Source organism: Tenrec ecaudatus, chromosome 18 (genome assembly GCF_050624435.1).
Source record: "Tenrec ecaudatus isolate mTenEca1 chromosome 18, mTenEca1.hap1, whole genome shotgun sequence".
In the NCBI taxonomy this organism is placed as follows: domain Eukaryota; kingdom Metazoa; phylum Chordata; class Mammalia; order Afrosoricida; family Tenrecidae; genus Tenrec; species Tenrec ecaudatus.
This window is the reverse complement of record NC_134547.1, coordinates 42,591,304-42,612,376: the sequence shown is the minus strand read 5'-3', so window position 1 is coordinate 42,612,376 and position 21,073 is coordinate 42,591,304. Positions and strand designations below refer to the sequence as shown.

General features: G+C 39.9%; 1 protein-coding gene across 1 annotated transcript; it reads right to left on the bottom strand.

The window, feature by feature from the left end:
* Positions 1 to 9,389: 9,389 nt before the first annotated feature.
* On the bottom strand, positions 9,390 to 9,746 carry LOC142431715 (small ribosomal subunit protein uS10-like). Its single transcript, XM_075536698.1, has one exon. The coding sequence runs from the start codon at positions 9,744 to 9,746 to the stop codon at positions 9,390 to 9,392; it is 357 nt and encodes a 118-aa protein (XP_075392813.1).
* Positions 9,747 to 21,073: the final 11,327 nt, after the last annotated feature.

Below are 21,073 nucleotides of genomic sequence, written 5' to 3'. Positions count from 1 at the left end.
TTAGGATTTGGAAATAAATTCTCTAATGCCAAATGGATGTTAGTCCTGGACATTTAGCAGTGCTTTCACGTGGCGTATGTCACTTGCTACTTTGACACAAGGTTATGTGCAGGACTAAATATTCTCCTCTTTGAGTCCAGAAAGATAGGATTTGTACCTAATTAATTTATTGTATTATGTTTTAATTGTAATAATACAGTTTTGTTGTTGTTGAGAACAGGCCCAGGAAAAATACACCAATCCTAACAGTTTCTAAAAGTTCAGCGGCACACGTGTCATTTAACAGTATGTAAACTTCAGTGATCCATTCATCAAGTGGTGCACTAACTCTCACTCTTTTTCTGAGTGATGGAGGCAGTCCATGTAAGGGGGAAGTGCAAAGGGCGTGGCTACTTGTTGGATTGTAACCCATGTTACCACACCAAATCTCTATGAACTGCTGACTGGAAAGTCAATTTGCTCTATAAGCATTCACAGCAATCTATCGATTTCTCTCTCTCTCTCTTTTGTCCCATGAACCCGCCGCCACTGCCCTGCCCCCCACCCACAAAAGGACTCTATCAGTGTATAGTATAGATACTTACTGAACTGTACTCCCAACTTATTTAATCATGGAGTAAGTAAATTTATGCCATATTTACTTATACCTCTCCAATATCTTTTCTAAGAGGGACCAACATGATTAGCTATGTTATATAAATATATATATATATATATATATATATATATATATATATATATATATATGGAAAGGCTGCTGACACAAGGAACCCAGGGAGATGATTCTAAATTCTCTCAGGCCATGACTTCCTTCCTCAATACGTCTTACAGTTGAGACAGGCAAGGTAACATGGCTCTACAGCTACATGATTTATTATCAGCATGGACTCAACCAGAAATAACACGAATGCCAATGGGCTGTAGAAGCGAGAGGTTCTCATATATATGAGATTTATGACTTCATAAAGGCAAGATAATATTCCTTGTTTTGTTTTCTTTCTCTACTCCCAGCTTCCAGACCCACACCACTATCAAGCTTGGTGCCACGTTAGGCTTTGGACAGGGACTTATTGGTCTCTGATCAGCTGAACTTAATTATAAGCTTCAAACATTATTTTTGGAAGCTATATGAGATGTCTAAAATGATTTATTTTCAAAATAGTCTTTTAATAGCAGTTTTAGATATACAGAAAAAAACTATACAGAAAGTATACAGAGTTGCCACACACCCCAATTTTTTAACAGGGAGAAGACCCAGTTTTTCTCCCTCAGACCAGCTGGTGGCTTCAAACTGCTGACCTTGTTAGTTAGCAGTCCGCCGGGAACTACTATGCCACCAACAGTGACACATTACCATAACGGACGTTTACATTGCCTTTCACTCGTAAGGCGCAGCTGTGTTGTACAGGTCTATATGTTTTGGCAAATGGATAGTGTTCTGCATCAGCAGAACAGTTTCCCTGCCCTTGGAATGCCCTGTTCTCTGCCTATCATCGTTCCTCTCTTCCCCTGAATATCCGGCAACCCCTGATAACTTTACTGTCTCCATAATTTTGCCTTTTCCAAAATGCCAGATAGTTGAAATCAAATAGTATATGCCTTTTTCAGACTGATTTCTTTCACATGGCAGTATGCATTTAAGATTCTCTAGTGTCTTTTGGAGGTTGATAGCTCTTTTTTTAAAATCACTGGATAATACTACTCCATTGTGTGGATGTACTTCCGTTTATTTATTCACCAAGTGAAGACATCTTGGGAGCTTTCAATTTCATCATCATGAATGTGCATTCAGAGATTATTCATATGCTGCTGCTTCATAAATACTTCATAGTGCTTATCATCTTACAACCTAACACTGGCAGTGTCATAGTGTTTTCAATTGCCTCATCTGCATGCAAAAGTTGGACCTTGAATAAGGAAGACTGAAGAAGAATGAATGCATTTGAATTATGGTGGTGGCAAAGAATATTGAAAGTACCATGGGCTTCCAGGAGAACAAACATATTTGTCTTGGAAGAAGTGTAGCCAGAATGCTCATGAGAGGCAAGGAGGACTTTGTCTCATGTACCTTGGACATGTTGTCAAGAGAGACCAGTCCTTGGAGATGAGCATCATGTTTGCTGAAGAAGAGATGCAGTGAAATAGAGGGAGGCCCTCGACAGGATGATTTAACATAGGTCTGCAACAACCATCTCACACATAAGAACAGTTGTGAGGATGGTGCAGAACTGGCCAGTGTTTCATTCTGTTTTATGTAGGGTTGTTATGACCAGACTGGCTTAACAGCACCTGAGAACAACAGCATCCCTGCCCCTATAGACTATTACTTCAGTGATGCAGGATTGTCATCTATTAATGTTTAATGCATACTGATGTGTGTGCAAGGAGTCAAAGACACAGACAAGTCCTAATCTTGGTTCCTACCCTCAAGGGATCGGTATTGCAGTTGAAGAGACAAACATCCACATGAAAGTAAGTAAAATTCATCTTGTGGGGATGTTTAGTTCTCAATCACGTGCCCAAACTCCTTTGATTAAGCAGGAAAAGTCCTCCTAGTAAAAGTAGGACCAGAGCAAAAAGGGAAATTTAAAGCCAGACTGCCATTGCCAAGAACTCCTGAGCGATCACCAGCGTGGTTACGGCTTCCCTACTCTCATTCAGGGAAGGTTCTCTCGACCCATGCAACAGCTATGTCATCTTAACAGGAACCCAGATGTGTAAGTGACGTGCTCTCTATTTTCCAGGAGACCAGAGTCTCGTGGGAAAGGGAGCAAAGCAAATCATAAGGGCTATGACAATAGGAGTCACTGACTACAGTGAGGAGGGTACCCCACAAGGCAAGAAGGGAGGCGGGTGGACAAAAGAGGGGATGGGGCTGGAAAGATGAGAACTGCTCTACTGACGTGTTTGGCCAACTACAGGCAACAATTTTGTGTAAAAATATAGGGGAATGAAAATTGTTTACCCTCAGCAGATCCCTGGGATGCATGCTGGGAAATGGTGCTTACTAAGGGGATTAATGGTCATGAGCCAGGGAGTCAGAAGACCAAGGTTCCAGTTCTGTGGGGCCAAGTCCTGGTGATGTAGCACTAGCGGCTCACTCTTTCTAGGGCTCCATTTTCTTTTTGATAGCCATGGAGGATTCGCATCTTTAAGGTCCTTTTTGTATTTGAAGGTTCTATGGTCTCAATGAGTGTCCTGAGAGCACAGCAGGTGGTGGCTAATGGAAAGGTGGGTGGTTTGAACCCTCCAGCAGCACCATGAGAGAAAGCTGTCGTCTAGGAAACCCTAATGGGCAGTTCTATTCTGTCCTATAAGATCACCATGAGGCGCAACCAACTTGGCAGCAGCCTGGGTTTTGCTCATTGTTTTTATGGAGGTGGTGCAGGTAACATCCTTGACTTCTAACCAAAAGGTTAGAGGTTCAATTGCATCCGGAAGCACTGTAGAAGAAATATTTGGTGATTTTCATTAGAAAAATCAGCCATTCTAGGCCCTTGGAGCCCAGCTCTGCCCTGACACACATAGGATTACCTCAATGATGATTGGTTGATGTTCTCTGTGGAAGAAGTTTTCATGAATTACTGTGGCCTTGCTTGTCTATCTTTGGCAAGCCTTTCATTGGCCAGTGTTGATGGACAGGATTTTTACTATGTCAGCACATTAGGAAGAATCTATTTTCTTATAAGTCCCTGGAACAATGATTGGAACAAAGATATATTGCAATATCAAATTAATCTTAAACGTTTCCCTCCTTCACACTGTGTGGTCTGTTTAATATTCATCTGATTTTCTGTTTTTATTGGACCATATACAGTGATTCTAAAACACTTTTTATTAATTTCTATTTCTTAAAAGTAGAAATAATCCTATCTCCTCTCTAATTATTGGGTAGGCATATTTTGCTAACTTCTCAGGCCTCTAAAACATATTTTGTGGCTATTTTCTGTTTTGTTATGCTTCAGCTTAGTTTGAATATTTTTGAGAGGCTAAAAAACGAAGAAAATAACAAAGAAGTAATGTGTTAGTCTGGGTTGACTAGAGAAACAAATCCAAAGATACTCATAAGTGCATAAAAAAGAGCTTTCTAAAAAAGAGCAATTATATATTGAGAAAACATTCCAGCCCAGTCTAGATCATGTCTGATATTGGCTCATATGTCTGATACCCAACTACAAATTCCTCTTCAGACCCATCCCACACAATAATTGATGCTGAATGCAGGAAAATCACAGGTTAGTAGGTGAAAAGTCTTGTGGATCCAGTGGTGGTAGTAGCATCTCAGCACTGGTTTGGGTCTCCACGTGACTCCTCACCTTCAGGGTTTTGGCTCCATTAGCATAGCTCCATGTGGCATGTCAGCAAGAAGATGAAGCAGAGTCAGTGTGCCTGGCCTCCAGTGAGCTATTTATCTCCTTAGCACCTCCAAATGAGGTCATCAAGCTGCAACTGAATGACAGCCTAAACTCCACCCCTTCACTCTTAATAGTCTCAAGTTAACACCAGATTATATAACTACCACAAATAGTTAACACCGTGCTTTTCAGAATCTGGAATTAACTGCTACTATTTTCCCCATACTCATTTCAGGTAGCCTTTAAACTTTTAACAAAATAATACTAATTCCATTATAACTAAATGTAAATTTTCTTGGATCACTGTCAGCCTATTCTCCAATCCCTCTACCACTTACCTGTGTTACCTTCACTTTTGATGTTCGTCTAATTTAACAGTAAGGCCATATGTACATATGTAATATTTAAACCAAACTCACTGCCATGGAGTTGGTTCCAGCTTGGGGATCCTGTATCCTGTTTATGGGAGCAGACAACTCCCTTTTTCTTCCAGTGAGCTGCTGGTGGGTTTGAACTGCTGACCTTGCTATGAGATGAGTAGGCCAAGGCCTAACCCATAATGTCACCAGGGCTATTTAATAATTCAAACCCAAATCACTGCTGTGAAGTCAACTGTGACCTATAATGACCCTATAGATCTCTAGGTATAGATCTCTAGGTATAGATCTATAGGATAGAACATCTGAGACTAACCTGTTATGGGAGTAGAAATTCTCATTTATCTCCTATGGAGAGGCTGCATGTCAGAAACTGCTGACCTTGTGGTTATCAGCCCAATATATAACCCACTATACCAGGGATCCTTGTATACAATAATTAGGCTTTCATACATTAGATGATTATGCTTATGTATTAAAAATAAATATATACATAAAATTAAGAACTAAACTATTATCAAAGGGAAACCAATGTTTGAAAAATTGAACCAAAACTGCCTAAAGAGTGAGAAAATGGTTGAGTGGCCAGTTGGATTATTTGTCCCACTGAATGTGTCTCCTGGCCCTAGGTCAATTTCTCCCCCAAGCAGTTTTATTGACATATAATTCCCAGATCATACAATTCAACACATCAATCACAGCATGAAGAGCTGTGTGACCATCACCACAATCAGTTTTAGAACTTGTTCTTCAATCTGTACCCAGCATTATTTGCCTCTTATCTCCTTCCAACATCCATACCAGCTATACCCCCAAGAAACTATTAATCCAGTTACTGTCTGTATAGATTTACCTATCCTGGATTTCACACACAGAAAAACATTAAAAAAAAACATAACAAACAACAAAAATAAAATAAAATAGATAAAAACCTCAATTGAATAGAAAGCAGAAAATATTAAAATCTTGAACAAATTTAGATGGATCAAAAGGGAGATCAAATGATAAGGTGCTGAATTAAATGCTAACTGAGTCTGCAATGATACACTTTCTAATGTCTTCTGTATGTTAGAAAGGCTCTTCACATCTCTGGTCCACGGTCCAGGGGGATTACACAGGGCCTTAATCCATGTGTACTCTCCCCTTCACATAAAAAAAAATTGCAACAACATTAAAATAGTTCTAAAGTGAGATCAAATGATAAAATAGTACGTTTTGACATAACTACCTCATCCACAATCAACTTTCCAATGCTCTGTCTGGTAACAGGACTAGTCACATCCCTTAACCGTTACTGGAAGGGCTTCACCTGGGCTCAGTCCAGTGGGGCCCCTGCCAATGGAATGTGGGCTTCCACTTATCCAGAGCCTCCTGCATCCAGGGGTTCCCAATTTAAGCTCTGAAGCCACTCTGTCCTTTAGATTTGGATCATATTATTTAAAACCCTTGGATCACACAGTCTTTTATGCTTCGTCCCTGTGGATTTAGTTGAGGCCTCACTTAGGTGGCTACTTCTTTGAAAACAAGCCTTTAAAACCCCCGGCACTATTGTTTCAGGAAGCCAGGTACCATCTAGTTTCTTCATCACATTTTTCTATAACACCTACATCTTCAGTGATTGCTCCATGGGGATAAGCATCAAGCAGTGGCCATGGGTCCCCTTAGATTGGTTGTTCTATGTTGTTTTAAATTTGATTTTTCTTATACGTGCTAACATATACTTTGAGAACAACACCCTCAGTGGCCATGCCAAGCCGTTGCTTTACCTATACAAACAGAGATAAAACAATTGACCTTTTCCTACACCCTATGAGCTAGGAAATTTGATTCTTGAGTTTGAATAATAGGAAAGTGAAACAAAAAGACTCATTCACACCGAAAAGTCATTCATGACTAGATTGTTAAGAATAATAGAGATTGATAATTGACCCATTTTCTTTTTAATCGTTTGTGGCAGGCACTGTGCTATAAGCATTTTATGTATAAAATCTCATTTAATCCTTAAGATAACCTATCAGTGAGTATTCCTGTTATTCCTTTGGCTATAAAGAAATTGAGAGTGAGATCCTAAGTAATTCCCCCCAGTGCTAATGGATCAGCTAGTTAGGAAGACCGCTGAATGAAACTCCAGGTATTTTGACTTTACAAGCCATGGGAAGCACTGCAAGTATCTTTAGAAAAGTCTAAAATCAAATTATTCCTTTTGTACAAAGTTAGGCCTAGCCTCTTTTGGCTCCTCACCAAAGTCAAGGTTGTTCTCCAGACTTCCATTGATGTATTGATCCTTTAATGGACTCCTTTTCCCCTGAAGCCAGCCAAAATGCAATGTTGTTGCTTGCAACCCCAAATCCTGATTTTTCCATAAGCTCTTCTGGCAAGGTCTCGATCAGGAAGCATGAATCTTTTTTTCACTGCCAAGAAATTTCTTTGAGTACCATTTCAAATACTGAGCTTCGTGTTAGAATTTGGAGTTTCATACTTTGCACATTATTACATCTAATCTGTTTTTTATTTCTGTGCGATGCTTAATTTTAAGAGAAGTCAATTATATTTTTCATTACGTTGACAAAAACAAAAAGAAACAAAAAATAATCAATGGATAGGGTAGGAGGAAATTTCTAATGAAATATACGGTTCTTAATCCTTGGAATTTGTGAATTGAATACTATTTCCTAGATGATTTAATTAAGGATTTTTCTTGTGAAGATAGCCTGAATTATGTGGGCGAGCTCTAAATATAACCACCAGTGTCCTTATAAGAGGAAGGCAGAGGCAAATTTTTCTGTGGATGTGAAGTTGGTACGATGATGGAACCAGATATATACTTTGAAAACTGAGCCAGAGGTCACAAGCCAAGGAATACAGGTGCCCCCTGGAGATGGATAAAAGCAAGGAAACAGATTTTTTTCTTAGAGTCACCAAGGGGAAAAAAATCAGCTATCCAATTCCTTGGTGTTGTCCCTGTAAGTCCCATTTTAGACTTTTGATGCCCAGAAATCTAATATATACACTTTCAAGCTGTTTTAAGTCAGTTTGTGGCACGTGTTGTAAAGGCTACAACAAAGTAATTGTTGATGAAACAAAGTGATCATTTTGAAGATAAATGGAACATGTAACTCAGCCTCTGATTTTTGTTGTGCAGAAAACTGGTTTTTTTTATGGTCACTTTTTTTTTCTTCAGGTGAATGATATGAAAAGGTTAATTGACACACATTTAATTAAGGCAAAATTTATATGCAAAATGTTTCTAGTAAGTATTTTTTCCCCATGAAGTTCCACTAACAGTGTTTCTACTTTTCTACTGCTGACAGGCACGCAGGGCTGACGGGAGCGTGAGCAGGAGTTCAGTTTGGCTGTGACACCAGTGCGATGTGACCTACATTTAAAGAAAAATCCCAGGGAAATGCTTTCCTAAAATACAACTCCTTTCTGTTTTAAGTGTTATTTGCGCTTTAGAAAAGAGAAGAGTAAATTAATCACCGTGGCTGAGTAATCTGAAATATTACAAGGCTGATAAAGGTCGTGTCGTTGTGATGGCCATGCCCCTTGAAGATGCTATCCACTTGATAAGGTTTTAGAATTTTAATATTTTCAATATTATAAAGATTTTAATTGACTGTAGTGTGTCATTTATAGGGAGAAAAAAACCCCAGAACTTTGCTGTTTATACTTTTCAAAACTGTGTGTGTGTGTGTGTGTGTGTGTGTGTGTGTTGGGGATAGCAAAGTAGTGAAGGAGTGAATGAACACCTGGTATCATTTCTTTGAATCATATCTCAATATATTGTCCTTGTTAATAAAATTATGCGTGGTGCACCAGGCAGAATACATTCGAAATAAATAGCTTCTAAACCGATATGACAGAGATTTCCAATATCAACTTGCTTCTATTTCACAGTGTGTAGATAATAGAAGGGGAACACAGCTAAAGGTCATTGCTTATGCTGTAGTTACATGTCTTACAATGCTTGACTGATGTTTTGAAAAGAGTGGCTGACTACTTACACCATCCTGGATGGATATTCTTTCCGATGCTGACAAACACACATCTATCCGGATAATAGAACTGTTTCTTCTTTTTTTAATGTGTGTTTATTCACATAAATACAACACATAGAGCATTCAGCTGTGACTCATGAATAAATCTTCAAGATGTTTGAGAAGACATAGCATTCAAATTTGATTTCCAACTGAAAATAAGAAGAAAATTGGGGAGGTGAAGAGAGAGAGAGAGAGAGAGAGAGAGATTAAATTGTTATATACCAAGAGGAGGATTGGTATTTATTAAATCCTTCTGGTGTCACTAAGGAGGTCGAGTTGTTCAGTATGGAGAGTTTGCGCATCTGAGATTAAACCCTTGCTTATAGAAGCCTAAATATTTTGTAAATGTTTGTTGATAATGTCCCTATTATTTTTTCCAGAATAGCATAATGACTTTTGACTTCTAGCTTGAAGGAAAACCATTGAAGTGGATAAATTTAAGGAGTAAGTAGATGCCCACTGAAGACCTAGAGTGTACTTAAATTTAGATTTGAAGGATTCAATAAAATGGATGATTTCTTTCCATCAGCACGTAGAAACATAGAAGAATAGAATAAATGAAGTCTAATTCTTTTTTTTGTAACCAACAGATAAATCAATTTATTAAAATAGTTGATTTAAGCATCTGCAATGGTGACTTCAACCTCTACCCCAGGTTCAATACTGATGGAAGTGATCTGCTTCACGATCTCAGATGGACAGTGCAAGTCAATGAGACGCTTGTGGATCCTCATCTGGAATGGATCCCAGGTCTTAGAGCCTTCCCCACAGGGAGTTTTCCTGGTCGTAATTCTCAGAGTCTTGGTGGGCATCCTAACTGGTCCCTTCACGTTCAGGTTCTTCTCCTTAGCCCCTCTGATCAAGTCAGCACACACTTTCTCCAAGGATTTCACGTTGTGGCTGATCAGAGTAATTCTAATTCGGTGACTGGCCACCTCTGGTTCCACAGGTGTCTTTCTGTCCTTAAATGCCATGGCGGCGGGCGCTTCCTGACCGACTTGCTCCTGGGGAGAGCGAACAGCGGTGAGTCAGGAATGGGAGGCGAGGGGGGGACAGAGCAAGGCGGGACGACAGCCACGTCTTCCTCAAAGAGCGAAGTCTAATTCTTAATGAGGGTCAACAACAACAAACAAATGTGGTGCACATATCTGCTAATTCTAAGTGCCTATGGCGGCCATGGACCGTAATGCAGATTGCTCTTTCTATGGACTGCAGATGCAGTTTCTCATCTCAGCTTCACATACCGATGCTTTGAAGATAACCCTGTCAGTCTAATTTCTTTGATCTCCTTATTCTCAACCGTAATGAGGCAACTCGATTTCATAAGATGACCTTAATTATCACAAGTAGGAGGTATTACTTTCTAGGTGGTTTGACAAGATTTGTACATATGACCTACTTTGTAGATAGTGTTGTGATTACTAACAGTTGGATGCATGCTCAGAATTAATCTTGAGAACCAAATCCTACAGAGATAGCCTCATTATGTGCTCATTCATCCGCTTTTCATCTATTAATTTGATAATTCAGTAAAGAACACACCTACTGTAGGCAAAAACCTGTACTTCTGAGGAGAATCCAATCCACCAGGAAGAGAAATGTCCATTCTGCACACTCTTTTGGATCTTAGAGTTGCCTGCAATTCTGGGACCAATTAGCACTTCGTTTCAATGACTGAGTCAAAGCTCGTCATTAAAACACAGTTTGCAGGGCTGGATAGGGCAGAGGTTGTACACTGGTACATATGAGGGCTGGAGGCACAGGGAATCCAGGGTGGATGATACCTTCAGGACCAAGGGTGTGAGGGGCGATGCTGGGAGAGTGGAGGGTGAGTGGGTTGGAAAGGGGGAATTGATTCCAAGGATCCACATGTGACCTCCTCCCTGGGAGAGGGACGGCAGAGAAGGGGGGGGGGGGTGAGGGAGACTCCGGATAGGGCAAGATATGACAAAATAACGATGTATAAATTACCAAGGGCACATGAGGGAGGGGGAAGCGGGAAGGGAGGGGGAAAAAAAAGAGGACCTGATGCAAAGGGCTTAAGTGGAGAGCAAATGCTTTGAGAATGATTGGGGCAGGGAATGGATGGATGTGCTTTATACAATTGATGTATGTATATGTATGGATTGTGATAAGAGTTGTATGAGCCCCTAATAAAATGTTAAAAAAAACAGTTTGCAACCTTCTGAAAGTCACTTCCCTCAGAGGTCCTCCTTCAAAGGGTAGGAGACGTTGAAAATACCACGGTGCACTTGTTTGCTACCCGGATGGGACGTTCTGAGGCATGTTGTTGACTTGTCAGCAGAGAAAACCCAGCACTTTTTGGTTAAGCCGTTGTAGCCCTCATGAAGGATGAGAATGGTTAGAGAGCAGATCGGAAATGCCTCTCTATCACAGCCCCCTGCCACCTGCTAATGCTGTAAGTCCTTTGATACATGAGCATGAGTAGAAATGATGTGCTCCGAACAACCAAATGAACTACACATGGCAGGGTTTCTGTTTTGTCCTTAAGTCAGTCTGCCTGGGTCTTGACACCTTAACTAAAAGACTTAAAACCTTCTTGGGATTTCTCTGCACACATGAGCAGGATTAGTTCGCCCTGGTGACACAGGCATGTTTAAAGGTGCCTTGTAACATAATGAAATGTTCTCTCTTTTTTTCTGGTGCAGGTAGAGATAAGGGGCAGGGGGTCAAGAAAAGGAGAAGAAATAACTACCTAAATGGGCATGTTCATTTAAAAATATCCATAAAATGATGTTCCTCAGTTTAGTCTTTCTATCAAGCAGGGATAATAAAGACCGTGTTGCTTTACAGAGTTGTTTTTAAGTACAAATTGGATACAACATTAAATATTTCCTAGAGAGTTAAAAGTAAGACGTGTATGCTGCCATCCCTGTACCTACCTTAAAATCATGGAAGAGCATGTGTCTGCACAGCCACAGAAAAGAACACGGGCGCTAAGTTACCAAGAACAGTACTTCCCACACTTTCTCCCATTTCCAATCCCACGGAAGTAACGAGTGTCAGGCAAATGGCATAAATGAACTCATGCCTCGATGAAGGCACATTTGCTGAGGAATCTGTCCATCTCAAGTCCTCCAGGCCACCTTGACAGACAAGTGGAGCAGCTTCTTGACATACCTGTCCTCCAAGGAAGACTTAAAGGGGATGCTGATGGAGCTCATACAAAAACCCTTGTACCCATTTTTGCATCCACAGATGGGTATTACTTGTCTTTTAAAATCTTCCAAAATTGCATAAGCTTTATACTATCAGTTTTCACCAGTACTTACAACTGCGTGACACACGTGGTGGGAAGTTCTGATCTTAGATTTTTTTTTTATGCTGGGCTCAATAATCACTAGGGTGTATTGACTATAAAGATGATTGAGTTTTTCTAAATATGTATATTTAGCCCTTTGATGTTTTTATTAATTAATGTGCAAGAATCTAACTGGGCATTAAGCACATCTATATAATGTGCTAAAATACTAAAATAATCCTTTGGAAACTAGGTTTAAAGAAATAGAGTACTTATTTATTCATTTTTGTTGCCCTCTTATGAATGTTCCCGTAATTTTTTATTGGTAGTTAGTTTAGTAAAACCTGTGTTTATCTCTTCCTTTCAGCAATGATGGGAACCAAATGGACCTATGGTTCTGTGGCCTTTTTAAAAAAAAACATATTATTAGGGACTCATACAACTCTTATCACAGTCCATACATACATCAACTGTATAAAGCACATCTGTACATTGATTGCCCTAATCATTTTCAAAGCATTTGCTCTCCACTTAAGCCCTTTGCATCAAGTCTTCCTTTTCCCCCTCCCTCCCTGCTCCCCCTCTCTCATAAGCCCTTGACAATTTATAAATTATTATTTTGTCATACCTTGCCCTGTCTGGCATCTCCCTTCACCCCCTTTTTCTGTTGTCCCTCCCCCAGGGAGGAGGTCACATGTAGATCCTTGTAATCGGTTCCCTCTTTCCAACCCACTCACCCTCTACCCTCCCAGTATCGCCCCTCATACCCCTGGTCCTGAAGGTATCATCTCCCCTGGATTCCCTGTGCCTCTGGCTCCTATCTGCACCAGTGTACATCCTCTGCTCTATCCAGACTTGCAAGGTAGAATTCAGATCATGGTAGTGGGGGAGAGGAAGCATTTAGGAACTGGAGGAAAGCTGTATTCTTCATAGGTGCTACATCGCACCCTGACTGACTCATCTCTTCCCCTAGATCCCTCTGTGAGGGGATCTCCAGTGGCCGACAAATGGGCTTTGGATCTCCATTCAGAACTTCCCCCTTCATTCACTATGGTAAGATTTTTTTTTTGATGATGATGCTTATAACTGGCGGTTGTGCTTCTTCCATGTGGGTTTTGTTGTTTCTGAGCTAGATGGCCACTTGTTCACCTTCAAGCCTTTAAGTCCCAAGACACTATCTCTTTTGATAGCCGGGCACCATCAGCTTTCTTTGTCACATTTGCTTATGTACCCGTTTGTCCTTGGCAATCATATCATGCAGGTGTGCACCCAATGATATGATTTTTTTTGTTCTTTGATGCCTGATAACTGATCTCTTTGGAACCACGTGATCATACAGGCTGGTGTGTTGTTCCATGTGGGCTTTGTTGCTTCTGAGCTAGATGGCCGCTTGTTTATCTTCAAGACTTTAAGACCCCAGACACTATATCTTTTCATAGCCGGGCACCTTCAGCTTTCTTCACCACATTTGCTTGTTCACCCACTTTGGCTTCAGTGGTTGTTTTGGGAGGGTGAGCATCGTAGAGTGCCAATTTAATAGAAGAAAGTATTCATGCATTGAGGGAGTGCTTGAGTAGAGGCCCAAGGTCCTTCCGCCACCTTAATACTAAACCTATAAATATAGACACATAGATCTATTTCCCCATCCTCATATATATTTGCAAATGTACATGTCTTTGTCTAGACCTCTGTAAATGTCCTTTGCCTCCTAGCTCTTTCCTCTATTTCCCTTGACTTTCCTCCTGCCCCACTATCATGCTCTGTCCCCACCTGGACTACAGCTATACCTCTTCTCTACACAACCTTACCCTTGATCATTCCCTAGCAGGCCTGCCATTCTCTTCTCACCACCAATTTGGATCCCATGTTGTTCCCTTGTCCCTGGGTTTGTTAACACCACTTCCTTCCCCCACCTCCCTCTATCCCAAGTCCCCCTGGAACTGTCGGTCCCATTGTTTTTCCTCCAGATAGTTCATCCAGCCTGTCTTATTTAGACAGACCTGTGGAGATAATAACATGCACGGAAAACAAGACAGAGGAAAACAAAGCAACAGTATACAACCAGACAACAAAACAACAATAACAAACCACTGACAAAGAACAAAACAAAACACATGAAGAAAGAAAAGCTTGTAGTTAGTTCAAGGATCATTTGTTGGCCCTTAGGAGTGTTTTCCAGTTCAGTCTGTTGGGGCATCACGCCCTGGCCCCAGAGTCCACCTTCAGCATTCCCTGGGGACCTTCTCTGTGGCCTTTCTGAGGTGCTCAAAGCCTGGAGGTCTCTCTGACATCTTAGGGGTCTGGATGTATAATGGTCTTTATTTCTACATGCTACCTGGCCAAATGTGACAAGGAATGCCAAGGTCTCCAGTAGGGTTCCTCTCTTTCTATTCAGTTATTCCTAAGATATTATGACTTATAAAAACGTATACTAAGCAGAATTTGTCTTGATATTACCCCATTTCTCTTGATAAGACCTCCTTCTCTCTGAACTACCATATTTCTCTTTGACATGCTTTATTCAACATGTACTTTCTTCGTTGTGTATTAATGGGTCTTGGACCCTCAGAATTAGAGGTATTGTAGCTCAGCTCTTAGCTGAGTCTCAAATGAGCTTGATAAATTCCTCAACCAGCAGGATCCATTCACTGCCTGGACACCTGCAGTGATGAGAAACCCTCCCCCTTTGTCAGCGCCCCTCCCCCTATCCATTTGCCTTGGCTTTTTTTTTTTAAAGAGTGTGTTCTCTTACATTTATCTCAAGCCATTTCCTTCGTGAGCACTTGCTGATCACACTTCTCTGTTCACCTCTATTTTCCCCTTATTTTGCTAGTGTGACAAGCAAGGTGCTTGATGGGTTAAGGTTCTACTTCTATGAAGCCTAGTCTTTATTAATAGGAAATGTCAGGAAAAGAAATATATTTTTAAAGCCCCCATTAATAACGATGATAGTGTAGGCAATGACTTAAAAAGAAGAGCTTGTCCATTACCAAGCAATCATACCCTGAAGGATGGTGTCTTTTTTTTTTTTTTTTTGGTCTCATTACAGCACAGTAGGAATCCCCAAAGGGTCAGATACAGGACCACATGAGGAAAATATAAAATACTGGACCAGAATTGACAACATTTATGATGGATGAGCCCTACATAAGACAGTCTCTTATTTCCTCATGTGGTTGTTACATAATTGTCAATTTGAGACTTAAGGGTGTAGGGGTAGAGTTTAGCTTGTCAATCAGGTCGCAGCTTGATTACCTCATATGGAGGCGCTAAGGAGATAAATAGCTTGCTGGAGGTGGGACACAGGCTTACTCCCTCTGAGACATGACTGACCATGAACCTGATAGAGCTATGCTGATGAAACCAGGGCTTTGGAGCCAGAGGAGCCATGTGGAGACCCCTGCTAGCACTGAGATGCTTACATTGCCACTGGATCCCCAAGACCTTCCACGCACTGGCCTGTTATCTTCTTGCATTCAGCATCGTTGCATGTGTTTCGTGAGTCTGAAGAGGAATTTATAGATTGGTATCACACATAAGGGCTAATATCAGACTTATGGACTTGATATGGACTGGGCTGGGAAGTTTTGTCAATAAACATTGTGCTTGTAGTTAAATCTCTTTCTTAAACACATATGAGTGTCTACGAATTTTGTTTCTCTAGTCTACCCAGACTAATAGACATCACCTGTAAAATGAAGGGGTCCATATCAATCTCCCAGGTGTCCTCCAGCAGCAGTGGGCTTTGATTTGTCAATTATTACCTTACAGCACATAATATGAGATTGTCAGACAACAAATTTCCAGCCATCACATGTTTAATAGAAGCAGAATGCTAATTTTCTATACTTGATTGAATCTAACCTTTAAAAACAATTTGCTGTGCTACAGTAACTTGGAAAGTTATATTTCCTCAAAATCATATTACTTCTTGGTAGATACTAATTTTCATTTCTGGTAAGTACTTCCTAAACCATTTCAAACTGTGCTGATATTGGATTATTACATATCACAAAAGAGCTGTCAGCATTTGTGTGGACAAAAATGCATATGAATTACTGTAGTTTACCTCTAAAGAGTCTATTAATATAGTCAGATAGCACTTAGAAATCTTTTTTTGCACCTCCACTGTGGTAAAGCAGTAAAGATTAAAAACTAATTATGCACATGCCATCAGTACCAATATTTGTAATTGCATAACTTGATTTACAGTACCCTAAATAATAAACTCAGTTGAAATTTTAACAGGCTATGTGGATAGTCATTAATGTTTTTCTTTTCTATTGCCTTACTCATTTTTAGAAGTATGTTAAATGAGTTTTAATGTTTTAAAAATAGATCAAAGGTATGTGCAGTTCAGATAAAACCAGTGAATATGATTATTTAGCAGCAATGCAGATTGTTCACACTGCCTTCTCTCTCAGCCCATTGTGATAATATGTATTGAAAGAGATGAAAAGCACTCTGGAAACAATGAATTCCTGGGAATGAGATTCATCTATCGGAAGAGAGGCAGTCATTCAGAACGATGAAATGTAACAGAAAGGGGTATTTACGGAAGAGGGGTTTGGGTCATCCTCCTTCCAGGAGGATACAAAGCATTGGCGAGATATAATTCCATCTATGAATGGAGAGGGCTAAATATGACTGGCACTATAGATGACTATCTACTTCTACAATATCAGCCTCCCCTTTCCCAAAACGCTACCATTTGAACATGGGAATCCCACAAGTACTGGTCTCTTCCCCACTTTGGTGTTAGGGAAAGATTCAAGTTGTATATATCACAAAAATGTAGCTAGGGCCTGGGGGTATTTCAGTACTACCTATCTGATAGTTAAATAAACTTTTGAGTGAATAACCCGTGAGGAACCTTGTGGTGCCTGAATCTGACACTCTAGATCAAACTAGAATCATAATGTTCCTCCTTAATTGATACTTGTTTTTCAGAAACATGGAATACTTTTCTTCCACTCTTATCTAACCAAACCTCAACCATTCATTAAGGATGAGCTCTAAGACTTCCTTCTGTTCTAGACTTAGATTTCTCCACTGGAAAGACCGTTCACCACCCTTTGGGATGTTTGGCACATGCAAGTATGGGGCATGTAGCTGACCATGATAAAGATCTGCATTTCAGTCCTCAACTTACAAATCAGAGCGTCAATTAGTTTATGAAGGGCAGTGAAACATTTAATATCAGTAAGCTATAATGGAAGCTCATTTCCTGGTTTTGAAAGATTTTATTAAAAATTGCACATAGTTAGAACAATATTAAGATGTAAGATTTTCACTCAGGCACCAAACCAGGTTGCCCAAGACTCCAATACATGACTTCATGCTATTATTTTTCACTTGGGTTTGCAAGTAGTAAACATCGTGGGATGATACAGCTAGTCAGATATAAGACCAACGAACAAATCCATGGACCTCTAAGTAAGTGTAAAAGGGACAATGAAGAAAGGAGGAGTTTTGGTTTGTTTGTTGTATAAACATTTATGTAGGAAATAGAGGAAAGAGCCATAAGGGAAAGGATATTTGTAGAGTTCTAAATACGTATGTAAGTTTCCTTATATATAAGTATAGGGAAAGATCTGTGCATATATTTATTTGCTAAGTATTAAGGTGGCATTCAGACATTGGTTCTCTACTCAAGTACTCCCTCAATGAAAGAACACTTTGTTCTAATAACCTGGCATTCTGTGATGCTCACCTTCCTGACATGATCGCTGAAGACAAAATGAATGCATAAGGAAATGTAGTGAAGAAAGTTGATGGTTCCCGGCTATCAAAAGATATAACATCTGTGCCCTGAAAGGCTTGAAGATAAACAAGCGGCCATCTAGCTCAGAAGCAACGAAGCCCACATGGAAGACGCAAACCAGCCTGTGTGAGCATGAGGTGTTGATGGGATCACGTATCAAGCAGCAAAGACCCAGAACAAAAAATCATGTCGATGTGAATGAGGGGGAGGGTGGAATGAAGACCCAAACCACATCTGTAGACAATTGAACATGTCCTCACAGGGTGGACACGAGGAAGAGACAAGTTAGTCAGGGTACAGTATAGCACTGACAAAACATACAACTTTCCTCTAGTTCTTTAATGCTTCCTTCACCCACTATCATAACCCCAATTCTACCTCACAAATGTGGCTTGACCAGAGCATGTACACTGGTACAGATAAGAGCTCTCAACACAGGGAATCCAGGATTGATAAACCCCTCAGGACCAATAATGAGAGTAGCAATATCAGGATGGTAGCGGGGGGGAGGAGGGGCCACACAATGATCGATGTAAAACCCTTCCCCAAGGGGAACGGACAGGATAATAATATTTTATAAATTATCAAGGGTTCATGAGGGCGGGAGGGAGGGTGGGAGAGGGAGGGAAAAAATAACGAGCTGATACCAAGGCTTAAGTAGAAAGAAAATGTTTTGAAAATGATGATGGCAACATATGTACAAATGTGTTTGACACAATGTATGTAAAAATGGATTGTGATAAGAGCTGTGAGAGCCCCCAATAAAATTATTTTAAAAAGATAAGCAAGTGAATGAGATCTTCTGGTTCTACCTTCTGGATTCTGAATCACGGGACTTTTTTGTGTGCTTGGCATTTGCTCCACATTCATATCCCTGTAAGGAATGCTTCTGCAATTTTGAAAAGGGGCTTTTCCTCCCTCACATTTTTTTATAAGCTGAACTGAGATCACAGGATCCACACCCCCAATTTCTGGGAACAAACTGGTCTTCATTTCCTTGAGGTCCCCAATGAAAAGGCAGACACTCCAATGAGGGGTAGCAAGAACAATAAAAACTCCATTCTCTTGAGGGTTTACTAAATCTGGACAGTTCCAGGAGGTAAACCAACGAAACCAGGCCCTTTGCTACTGAGTTGATTCTAATTCCTGACAACCCAGGTGTTGTAGAGTAGAACTGAGATCCACAGGTGTCCTTGACTGTAATCTTTATGAAAGCAGATCTTCAGGCCTTTCTTCCAATGCATTTGTGGGTGGCCAAGTAAAACCAGGTGGTAAGATTTAAGGGGGGAAATGCAAAAAACAACCTGATGTTAGATTGAGATTTTCTAGTTAGTACAGGGTAGAATTAGGATCTGTCCTAGATCTGCCCTTAAATATATCCTTATATCCACTCCTTAGATCTGTCCTTAGCTCTAGACTTACCCATTTTGAGTTCTTTTTGTCTCCTTGCACAATTATTGGGCACAAGGGTCTCTTTTAGACATTAAGACATCTAGAAGCCAGCACATAGTACCTAGATTAAAGCAGTAGCAGAAAAAGTATTCCTCGCCCTTCTTCCAAATTTTATTGTAATATATTTTATTACAAAAGAAGAAAGCGATTATAGAACTATACTTGATCTAATTGAATCATGTATTGTTATAAAATCTGTATTTTTAGCAAGTATAACAAATATCATGAAGAACAGCAGGATAGTAAACTAACAGTCCCTAACAAAGGTGATTTTGCTCTGCAATGGACATGTCTAGAGGCATAATTGAATGCCAGCAGTTGGGTAGAGGCTACTGGCATCTATTGTGTAGAGGCCAGGGATGCAGCTCAACATGCTGCAGTGTTAAGGACAGCTCTACACAAGGAATTATCTGGCAATAATACTAAGGCTGAGAGAAAAAAATAAGTGGTTTCATATGTGTTAACAGCTTGTCATATTTGTTTCTGATTAGAATAAAAATATATATACCTTTTTTTTAGCCATTTCTATTCATCTTTGATTTTGCACCCTTTCTTGAACTCAGTGTTGCTGGGCAGACACTTATGTCCTTATTGCTATTAATGTAAGCATTCATAAATAATCTATGGTTTTAATATCAGTTGTGTATATCATTCAATTTACTCATTTTTCCACTTAAATTATCTTTTAATATTTATCCATTCGTTATAAATTCACATCTAGTTTATTCATTCATAAAGCAATACGGTATTCTATTATATAAGCCAAAAGGTGTGCCACAAAATCATAAAATCCATTATTTCAAAAAAATTGAAATGTGAAGCCCTTGTTTTTCAACATATTCTCCATCTGTATACTTCCTAAGGCATTGTTTCCAGCTCTTTAACCTTTCCCTGAAGAATTCTGCATTCTTTGATTTATACCATGTCAAAACTACATAGTTTTGAGGGACCCAAATCATGTTCCTTTTAAATGGGTTTTTCAGTTTGGGGAACAAAATGTCTGAAGGAACCAGATCGGGGCTACAGGGTGAAGGGGGTAGGTCTCTCAAGGAAATCCGTATGGGACAGCCCTTGCTACCCTTGGAGAAGGAGCAAGTTCATTATTGTAATGGAAAAACATTCCTCAACACACGAGACTGGCTTTTTCTCACCATGTAGTTTTCAATGTTCTGAATGCGTCATCAACCACGTGATCATCCTGTGTCCTTTTAGAAAGTTGATCAAGATTATGTCTTCATGTCCCCCAAAAATGGTCACGATAACTTTCTAAACTGACTTTCTTAAGTTTAATTGGCCTAGTGGATCCCTTTGGAAGCCCCTGCTTTCATTGAACACCAAGGAGAATAAGACAAGTGGATTACTAAGAGAAGTCGCGTACAGCCATGCACAGATTGTACACACACACAGATTTTGTTTGGAATAAACACATACATGCATAAACTAGAACCATAGAGACAATAATTTTGACTTCCCTTTAATTGAATATACCACATTTTTTATCCATTTACATTCTGGTATGCATTTAAATTTCAGCTGACTACAAAAAGTGTGTCTTATAAATCCAAGTACCTCTAGGCTTTATTCACTGAAGCCAAATCTCTAATTGTACCAATTTACCTGCCTACCAATAATGAGGATTTCCATTTTCTCACATCTTTTCCAGGGCATGATAAAGTCAGCTGTGATTTTTGTGAGAAATTCCATCTTTTACCTTTAATAGTCTTCTAGAAGGCCTTAACACTTAATCTTAAAGGATTATCACATTCCTTTCAACATTTTATGTGGAAAGTCATTAATATACCTCATTTCTATTAGCTGCTATT